General features: G+C 39.0%; 1 protein-coding gene across 1 annotated transcript; it reads left to right on the top strand.

The window, feature by feature from the left end:
* Positions 1 to 5,038: 5,038 nt before the first annotated feature.
* LOC102845930 (olfactory receptor 7G2-like) lies at positions 5,039 to 10,544 on the top strand (the record flags this gene model as incomplete). Its single annotated transcript, XM_006898747.1, has 2 exons — positions 5,039 to 5,977; positions 10,533 to 10,544. Coding segments are annotated over exons 1-2 (933 nt in total), but the record flags the coding sequence as incomplete, so codon positions are not given.
* Between the last annotated feature and the right edge of the window lie 205 nt (positions 10,545 to 10,749).

Below are 10,749 nucleotides of genomic sequence, written 5' to 3'. Positions count from 1 at the left end.
CCAGGGACTGATCCACGTGAAGAGAAAATGTGCATGAAATTATTGTTGTTGTTGTTATGTGCCATCGAGTCGCTTGCGACTCATAGCGACCCTATGTACAACAGCCCTAAATTCTGCTCTATCTTGTGCCAATCTCACCGTCTCTGCTACACCCATCCTGATTACCCCAGTCACTGAATCAATCCACCTCATAGGGGGGCTTCCCTTTCTGTGCTGTCCCTCCACCCTCCCAAGCACGATGTCCCTCTCCAAGGACCTGTCCCTCCTTGTAACATGTCCAAAGTATGTTATACGGAACCTTAGAATCCTTGTCTCCAAGAAGCAGCCCGGTTTGACCCTTTCCAGGACAAATCTGTCTGTTTTCCTAGCAGTCCATGGTACCCTCAATACTCTTTTCCAGCACCACAGCTCAAAGGCATCAATTCTCCTTCTATCCTCCTTAGTCATTGTCCATCTCTCTAATGCATAACAAGTGATAGCAAAGACCATGGCCTGTATCAGATGCACCTTAGTCTCCAAAGAGATACCATTGCTCTTCAGTACTTTGGAGAGGTCCCTAACAGCAGACTTTCCATGGCAATACGTCTCCTAATTTCCCAAACTTCTGTTTCCTATGTTCATAACATAGCTCCTCATAATGTTGTACCAGTATCAACTTGCCCTGATCCAGTAAGTGACTTCCTCTGTCCCTATAGCAGTGGGGATCTTCCTCAGCAGAAACTGTCCCTTCTTAAGCATCATGACTATTTTGATTTTCCCCCCCCCATCATCCTTGCCATTTATTTTTCCCCTACTAGTTTATTTACAAAATTAGAATACAAATTTGAACAAATTCTTTCATTTTCCCTCACCCACCCACCCATCAAATTGTACAACCCAATGATTAATCTCCCCTTCCTCCCTGCACATCCACATCCCTGTGCTTCCAGCCTCTCCCACCCCTCCTGGATCCTTACACTCACTCTACAATAACAGTCTTATACAATATTTATCCTTATGTTACTGAATTAGTTCACTCAGCATAATGCTCTCCAGTCCCTCCCAAGTTAGGTAATAATTTACAAAGTTGCTCCTGTGTCCTGTATAGTATTCCATTGTGTGAAAGTACTATCTTTTCTCAATCCATGCATTTGTGGTTGGACATTTGGGCTGTTTCCATGTTCTTGCGATGGTGAATAATGCTGCTATAAACATTGGTGTACAGATCTCAGTTTGTGCCTCAGTTCTCATATTCTCAGGGTATATTCTCAGTGGAATAGCTGGGTCATATGAAATTTCTATGTTTCTTTGAGGACTTGCAAAACTGCCTTCCAGAATGGTTGCACCATTTTACAATCCCACCAAAATGTATAAGAGTTCCTTTCTGGCCACATCCTCTCCAGCATCTATTACTTGCTGCCCTGTTAAACCTTGCCACTCTTACTGGAGTGAGATGGTACCTCACTGTAACTGTCACATAATTTTCTGACATTTACTTGTATTCTTCTGCTTCTGGTGGTAGGGAGGAGAGAGTTGGTGAGTTTCATTTAATATTCCTATCCGTGGTAGTTCTTGATACATTATTTTTTTAGGAGCACTTTGTGGAATTAAGTTCTATGGACCCTGGAGAAGGAAGTGGAGACACAGGCAAACTTAGCCAAGTCTATCAATAGTTATCTAATTCTCTTTATAGAATCAACAAATATTTAAACAGAGAGCAATACCAATGGTTCAATGGAAATAAAAATTTCTGTCTGTTACAGGCTCCCAGAATTAACAATTGATGAGATTCTGTTCTAGTAGCTTCTATTATTTTTAACTGATAAAATAATATTTATACAGAAAGCATTTCCATTTTAATGTCCTCTGAAAGAAGTGGCATTTTAAATGTGAATTATCGCCTAGGTATGGTTTTATAGTATTCAGTTGTATATATCTCTGTATATATGTGCATGTGTATAGCATGTACATATATGTAAACACAAATGTGCATAAAATATATGTACATGTGTGTTTTTCTTTGTATGTAGTGTAAACATGTATGTGTGTGTGCATGCCTGTATGTACCTAAGTACCCATATTCACATACACACATACACATGTACAACACACACACACACACTCTCATAAATTGAAGAAAATAGAAGTATACATAGATAGAGGACAATAACCATAATAATTGTCAGTTATGGAATGATTACCTAAAAGACCTAATTCGTGATAAAATTATATACATGAATACTCAATTCTAGCTAAAATGAACAAAACAAGAAAATATAACAACACTTATTTTAGCTTTCAACTAGCAATAATCGTGCCTCGGATAAATCTCACTGGCTACAATATTGCCACTGCTCAAAGATTCACATTTATTTTAAAAATCTTATTAAGAGAGTCACTTGTAAATTAGTATCTACAGTTTGATTCTGTTTATGTTAAGCTTTAAAATACAAAATGTAATTTTATAGAACAATAGAAAATACAGTAAAAATATAGATAAATAATGATGTCAAAATAATTTACTGCTTAGCCTTGATGAAGCTAACAATCAGTATTGTGCAAAAGGCATTACGTGGGGAGCTTCAAATATATATATATATATACATATATTTATTAGTATTGCTCTGTGGGTTTTATCACCACGTTCCATAAAATGTCTAGTTGAAGCCATACAATGACTGCTGCAATGGACTCTAATGTGTCAGGAAGTGTGAAGATGGCACAGGATAGGACAAGGTTCAGATCTGTTGTTCATAGGGTTACTATCAAGTCTTAATTGACTCCACAGCACCTAACAACAATGCATCAAGTGTCCATGTCGTCTTATCTGTTCCTTCACATCTCTATCTGTCCACTAATCTGTGCTGTCCTGGTCAGATTTCTCTCTTTTGCTTCTTCTGTCATTCTTCTCTCCTTTCCCTTTCCCTTTTGAATACCCCTCTTGTTTTTATTTGCTAATTGCAGTAGCTTTATTGTCCTTAGGCAGCATTTCACATCTCTGAAAGATAGTGTACGTTTTAAATTTTTTTTATTATGTTAAACATATATACAATGTTGTTGTTGTGTACCAGAATTGAAACCAATCCATAGTTGACCAGTCAGTGAGTTTTCAGAGGCAGGTAAATGCATGGGAGGAGACTGCCCATTCTTCTCCTGTAGAGCAGCTGGTGGCCTAGAACCAGGTTCCTTTGTGATTGCAGTGTAGCTTCCATATATGCAATAAACGTGTACTATCTACATGCAGGTAAGTGATACTGATTATACATACACGTACAGCCATTGTCACTATGTTTTTCCAAATTAACCCACCATTATATTTTTATTGAAACTAAACAAGTCCATTTCAAGTTCTTTGTATTATGCATTTTGCAAGATATTATTTTTCTCTCTTCCCAAGGAAGTTGATATGAATTATTTCATTACATATTTTACAGGAGGACACATCCAAAACTCTTTTTAGCCAAAACTCTCTCACTATCCTGTAACCACAAATAAACTTTGGTTTCCATATATTGGCATATTTTATGTAAGTGACATCATACAGTATTTTTTCCTTTTGTCACTGCCTTATTTTACACAGCATCATCTAAGTATATTCAAATGGAGCAATGACAGCCCCATGACTAAGCACACAGTTGCTAACTAATTAATAGGTTAGTAATTCTAATGCATAAATTGTTTCTCTGGAGAAAGATGTGGCCGTCTGCTTCATCAAAGATTACAGTTCCAGAAAGCCCATGGAAGAATTTTATTCTGTTCTATAGAACAACATGTGTGAGAATCAACTTAATGGCAACAGTATTCCTTTGCATGTAAGTAATTGTTCACCATCAGGTCAGAATCAATTCATACCAGACTCACTAGTGGATTTTCAGAGGCTTTAAATCACACAGGAGGAGACTGCTAATCTTTCTCCCACAGAACAGCTGGTGGATTTGGACAGTACCTTAGTGTTGACAGCACAACTTCTTGCCAGTAGACCACCAGAACTCCCTTGCCTGTGAATAAAATATATTTACCCATTCATCAGTTGAATACTTACGCTGTTTTCATCCTTGAGCTGGTGTCAAAAATACTGTAAATAACATTGGTATTCAGGTTTCTGTTTGCGTTCCCAATTCCATTCCTTCAGGGCATAAATCTAGCACAGAGATTGCTGGGTTCTGTGGTAATTTCATATTAAGTCTTTTGAAGGAATGACTAACTATTTGCCGCATAAATTGCATTCTTTTTCATTCACGTAAGAATGGATGAGGTTTTAAATTTATCCATACCCTCTGTAATACTTACTATTTTGCTTTCTGTTTGTGTTACCGTGTGTTTTAAGAACTTCCCCCTTTGTTTTTCTTTGCTTTCTTAAAAAGGTATTGTTATTATGTGTTATTTGTTTCTATGATTGTCATACTAGTAGAGGTGAAGTGATATGTCATTGTGGATTTGAGGGAGAATTTTTTTTGTAGTATTTATTTATTTTAAAATTTATTGTTATTAATGAAAATTTACAGAGATTATAGATTTCCATTCATTCATTGTTGTACTTTTCTCTCTCTCCACCCCTGCCCTCCCGTTCATTCTTCTCTTTGAAAAGTAAAAGAAAAATTCTTTCATTGTTATACAATTCCTCCCTCAAGTCCACTTCACTGTGCAGCCTGGATTCCTATCATGACAGTATTACCTAATCATATATCCCTTTTAAACAGTTCTCTCCTCCATCTGTTTCAATGCAGTATACATAATTTACCCCATCTTTCTCAGTCTCTCCCCAACCCCTATGTCAGCCCTGCTTTACAACAGTGGCGCTATGCAGTATTTTAATATTTATCTCGATTCATAAGATAGGTGATAACATTATCCCAAAGAAATGGTTTTCAAACTTCAGCATACATCGGAATTACCTAAAAGACTTGTTAAAACATAGAGTGCTGACCTTCACTCTAGAGCCCATATAAGTCACTCTGGAGTGGGTCCCAAGAACTTTCAGTGCCAACAGAACCCCAAGCTATATTCTCCTTGAGCCTCTGAAAGTCACACACTTGGTTATCTGTCACTACACTTTTCCATCAGATTTTCCAGCAATATGGAAGCCAGAAATCACACAGAAGTTTCAAGATTTCTTCTTCTTGGACTGACAAGCAACTCAGACCTGCAGACTACCTTCTTTATCCTGTTCCTTTTCATATACTTGGTCACTCTTCTGGGAAACTTACTCATCATATTGGCTGTCAGTTCTGACTCCCAGCTCCATACTCCCATGTATTTCTTTCTAACCAATCTATCCTTTAATGATATCTGTTTAAGCACAAGCACAATTCCAAAGATGCTGGTGAGCCTCCAAACACATAATCAGAGCATCACTTACCTAGGCTGTCTCGCTCAGGCCTGCTTTGTAACAATTTTTGCTGGTTTAGAAAATTGTCTCCTTGTTCTAATGGCCTATGACCGCTATGTGGCCATTTGCCACCCATTAAGGTACACAACCATCATGAACCCCTGCTTCTGTAGCTTTCTTTCCATACTTTCTGTATTAATTAGCATTCTGGATTCCCTGCTTCACAGTCTGATGATGCTGCGTCTTTCCTTCTGCACAAAACTGGAAATCCCTAATTTTTTCTGTGAACATGCTCAGATTCTCAACCTTGCCTGTTCTGATACTCTCATCAACTACATCCTCATATATTTTATGATGATTGTTTGGGGTGGTGGGAGTGCCTCCGGAATAATTTTCTCCTACATTCAAATTGTCTCTTCTATTTGGAAAATACCGTCAGCGAGGGGGAAATACAAAGCTTTCTCCACCTGTGGATCTCACCTCTCAGTTGTTTTCTTATTCTATGGAACATGCTTTGGTGTGTATATCAGTTCTGCACTGACTCATTCTTCCAGTAAGACAGAAATAGCTTCGGTGATGTACGCTGTGGTTCCTCAAGTAATGAACCCTTTTATCTACAGCCTGAGGAATAAGGACATGAAGGAAGCCCTGAGGAAAGTCATTATTAGGAAAACACTGTTTTAGTAAATGTGCCATCTGTTTGGGGATTTTGACTCAAAGGTGGGTAAGAATGGAAAAAGACTGCAGAGCAAGGATATTTGGTGGCCTCATCAATAAATTGTGCTCAACTGACTAAATAACATGGCGTCTTGGTGCATTTCCAATTATTAATGATAAAATGAAGAGCTCTGGTGGCTTAACGGTAAGGTGTTTTGCTGCAACCCGCCTCTAGTGGCTTAGTGGTAAGATGTTGCACTGCAACCCTAAGACACATGGTTCAAATTCACCAGTTGCTCTGCAGAAGAAAGATAGGCAATCTCCTCCTATGCAATTTGCTGTCTCTAAAATCCCTTTGGAGGGTCATCTATGAATCAGTTTCAGTTTGAGGTATACAATAGTAACAGCAGTGATAAAATGTCCTATTGGTAAGGAGCTGTGCCACCAACCCAGAGGCTAGTGGTTCAAGTCAACCAGCTGCTCTAAGAGGGAAAGTTGGGCAATCTCTTCCCACAAGATGTACAGTCTCTGAAAACCCCCTGAACATCAGCTCTGATTTGGTTCCAGTTTGATGGCACATAGCAAGAATTATGAAAGGAGAAAGTGTTGAATTTGTCAAGGATTTGATTCTACTTAAATCTACCAACAACAACAACCATGGAAGCATGAGTCAAGCATTCAAAGAACATATTGGATTGGATAATTCTACTGCAATAACTTCTCCAAAGTGTTAAAAAGTAAAACAAAAATGGGGCCTTTGATAAATGAGATATACCTAAAATAATGCATAATATTTTCAGTCACCTCATATAAATGCAAAAGCCAGACAATCAATAAGATATGCCTTTGAATCACAGTGTTAGTGAATAATATTGAATATGCCATGAAGGATTATGAGAATGAACAAATAAGTTAGAGTGGCAGGTGTACAGACAGAATTCTCTTTAGAAATGAGACTGTTGAGTTTAACTTAACTATTTTGAACACATTGTCAAAAGTAATTCATTCCTAATGATGGACATTGTAGTTTATTGTGTATTATTCAAAATGGCTTTCCTAGTCATTGACTTTGGCTTTGCTATGTGGGTGGGTGGGAATATGTGAATAGGGTATGTTAAACTATCCTCAAGGGAGGTAGCTAGTCTCACTACTAAATTGAGCAGATTCAGCAGCAGATTTTAGGAATCTTAACACTAGCAAAAAAAGAAGTAGAGCATGTAGAGTACATGTCCTTCGGAACTAAAGATACCTATGCCTCTCAGACAAAGGTCCACAGGAGCAGCAGCTGTGGCCACAGCAGAAAACCCAAGAGCTGACATGATACAGAGCTGACCTTAGGACTGCTATCCCATGGAACCAGAGCTAAGAATCTTTGCTCAGGCTTGCTGGAGGACTGAAGGGAGGAGCCATAATTTGCAGGACTAACAGCTTTGTAACACTGGCCTAAAGCTATAAGGATGAAAGCTGAGGTGTCTGTGAGCACATTTCGGCAGCTGTCCTGACTGATTATATCATGCTAGCAACAGGAATTATAGACATTTGACTTCCCTAATAAATCTAATTGTGAATATGGTTCTGTGTGTTCTATAAATTATTGCAATGTATTTTGGACCTAGTAGAGCAGTAAGATTGGTGTTAACATGTGTAGAAAGAGGTACGGGAGCATGGGGGAACATGTCTTACCTTATCAGAATTAGATTCTGATGGTGGGGACAATTCCCTTCTGTGGAGTTATTACACATCAGTTTTGGCCATCCCCATGTGGTCCTTTTTCCTTTTACAGGCACTGAAACCGTTATCTAATGATGATATAACAGAGATACCATAACAGGATCTCAGGCCTGTTTTTCATTGTTTTTGTTCATTCTTCTAGGTTGTATAGCCCTGGTATATCCACTTGCCCTACAGCAGTAACATGTGGTTGCTGTGAACCTAAATACTCTGACACTGATGTGGTATCAAATGTGTTAATGGTTACCCATGACGGACAGTGTTTGGTGGAGTTTCCCAATTAGAACAAGCTTGGAAGCAGGAGTGGCATCCGCTTCCATAATAGCTGGTAACTCTATGAACTTGGAAAAAGGATGAAAATCACACAAGTATTGAGGACTTTTGTTCACAGGGTAGCTATGAGTCACCTACAACTCGACAACACTTAACAACAACAACAACCATAACAGGAATCTATTTTTTTTTTTTTTACAGTTTAGATGACTAGACATACAGTTTAGAGTAACTCCTCCAAGGAAAGATTTTTCTGTGTATCCTGGTGTCGGGAATCTCTTATTGTAGGGACCTGGGTCTAAAGCATATCTACTACATTTTTGTTGCTGATTGTCAGTGAGTCAAGCATGACTCATAGTGACCCTATGAACAAAAGGCCTGAAGCATTTCTAGAACTATGGTTGTTTCTCTAAGTTCATAGGGTTTCCAAAAGCATGTAGTTTAGAAAGTGGATGCCACTCCTGCTTCCAAACCTGTCTCAAACTGGAATTCCACCCAACACTGTCCATCATGGGCAGCCATTAGGCATTTGACTCCCCAGTGGCACAAGGTTCATCATCACAGCAAACCCAGATTACCTCAGTACAGCAAATTGACAGAAGAGTTCTGCATAATTTAGAAGAATGTTCCTCCAAAATAAAATAACAGTGGGCCCTCAGGCCCAACTGACTTTTAAATACAAGGGCTCTCATGCCCACGATTGGTAGCCACTATGGTGTTTGACACATCGATGGCACAGTTGTTCAACATTACAGCAACTCCAAGTTACTTCAGTACAGCAAATAGACTAACCATTGCTGTGCCATCAGCTTTTGGGCATGCCTGAATTTAAGAATGCGTTAGTGCTTAGCTAAGTCTTCAGAATGATGTGTCATGTGAGCTGCAAGATGTCTTCTTGCGTCTTGATGAGGGTCATGTATGCAAAGTTTGGTGGGGTTTTTTTAGCTTTATTTTTATCCACAAGAGTATTGGACTTGCCAGATGGACTGGACGTCTCTGGTTTTATAGTCCATCAGCATTTGGGTGTGCCTGAATTTAAAAATGCAGTAGCACTTTGGATAAGACTGATGACTCCTGTGAATTGGTTTGATGTTGGAAGCCGTCTTCCTATGGCCCTAGGGCCAAATGTTAATTGCCTTTGGGATGAAAAGTCTTTTAAGTGGTATGGCAGTGGTCCACTACATTACTGAACGCTTTTTTCTTGTTAATGCTGAGATCTCCTCTGCATGGTTCCCCCCCCCCTTTACTCTCTGATAAGATAAAAGATATTGCAGGTCACACATCAGGGAAACCTCCATTATGTTGAGTCATTTTTAAAGATGGGATTAGTCTTCTTACTACTGTTTGGAGTATCAGGTTATGAAGGGTCATTACACAACTTGCACACTATGTCATTATATTCACATATTTTGGGGGGGCACAAACTCTTGATAAACATTATGCTTGGTAAAGGAGAAGGTCAGTAAAAAAAAATCTTCATTGAGATGGATTGACAGCATACTAAAATCAGGCACATGTTAGTCTCTTCCCCCACCCCCCGACTTTATTTTTATTCTCTATTGATTTGCATACAATATTTGTTGTCAACCAAGGGTAGAAGAAAAGAGACAGGACACCAAGAATGTATAAGAAGACAGAGAAGTAAAGCAGGAGGCAAGCAGTTCAAACAACTGAAGCACCAACTTCAGCTTCCCTGTGCCTTTATTGAAAATTGCCAGGGAGCAAATCACAAAGATGAATCTATGCAAATGAAGCTAAGCTCTTTCTATTTAAAACCTTCTGCTTGACTCAGGAGGGAGAGGTTAGCAAATACAATACAAGAATTGTGTAAATGCTTAAGGTCTGCCCTAGTGCTTAATTTCTGTGAACACCTAAGATTTGCCTTGGTGCTTCAGGGTGAATTCCAGGTTATATCTGCATCTCCCTCACATCCTGATAAAGCATTTGATTTATCATTAATATTTAGTTTGAAATTTGGCTTCCCACAAATATTCATATACACTGTGTATCATTCATGTATATTGTGTTTCACACATTCCTACACTCACAGTGTGTTTCAAAGGATCCCCCATGCACATTGGGTTTTAGAAAATGAATCACCATTAATCTATGCCTACTATTGCAAATGAAGATCCTATGGATGGCCAAAAGGACAAACTGATACACCTTGGAGAGGGTGCATATAACAAACAACAACAACAACAACATTGAGCAGGCCCCAATGCACAGCAGCCTGTGTACAGAAAGACAAAACCTGCCAGGTTGTGTATCATTCTCATAGCCTACACCACAATCAAGTTTATTGTTCTAGTCATTGTGTCAATCCATCTACTTGTGAGTCTTTTCTGTCTTTTGCTAACTTTTAACTTCTCCAAACATAATGCCCTCCTCTAGAGACCTTTACATCCTGGGTGTTTGTTGTTGTGTGCCTGTAACTCGTAGTGACCCTATTTACCACTACTCTAAATAATACCCTAACCTGAGCCAGTTTCACAGACTCTGACACACCTATCCCCTTTACCTCAGTTACTGTGTTAACCCATCTCATACATTTTCCTATCCTGTGCCGTCCCTAATCTTCCAAGCATGGTGTCTTTCTCTAAGGGCCTGTCCCTCCTGGTCATGTGCCCAGAGTATGTGAGATGGAGCTTCAAAATCCTAGCCTCCGAGGAGAAACTTGATTTCATCCTCTCCAAGACAGTCATGCCTGTTCTCTTGCCAGTCCATATGCACTAAATATATGAGATAAGGGCTCATATGCTTTTTTTCTCTTTTTTTAT

Source organism: Elephantulus edwardii, unplaced genomic scaffold (assembly GCF_000299155.1).
Source record: "Elephantulus edwardii isolate Elephantulus edwardi_28Jun2011 unplaced genomic scaffold, EleEdw1.0 scaffold00237, whole genome shotgun sequence".
Classification (NCBI taxonomy): domain Eukaryota; kingdom Metazoa; phylum Chordata; class Mammalia; order Macroscelidea; family Macroscelididae; genus Elephantulus; species Elephantulus edwardii.
Note: the sequence above shows the minus strand (reverse complement) of the source record. Positions and strands in the feature narration are given on the sequence as shown.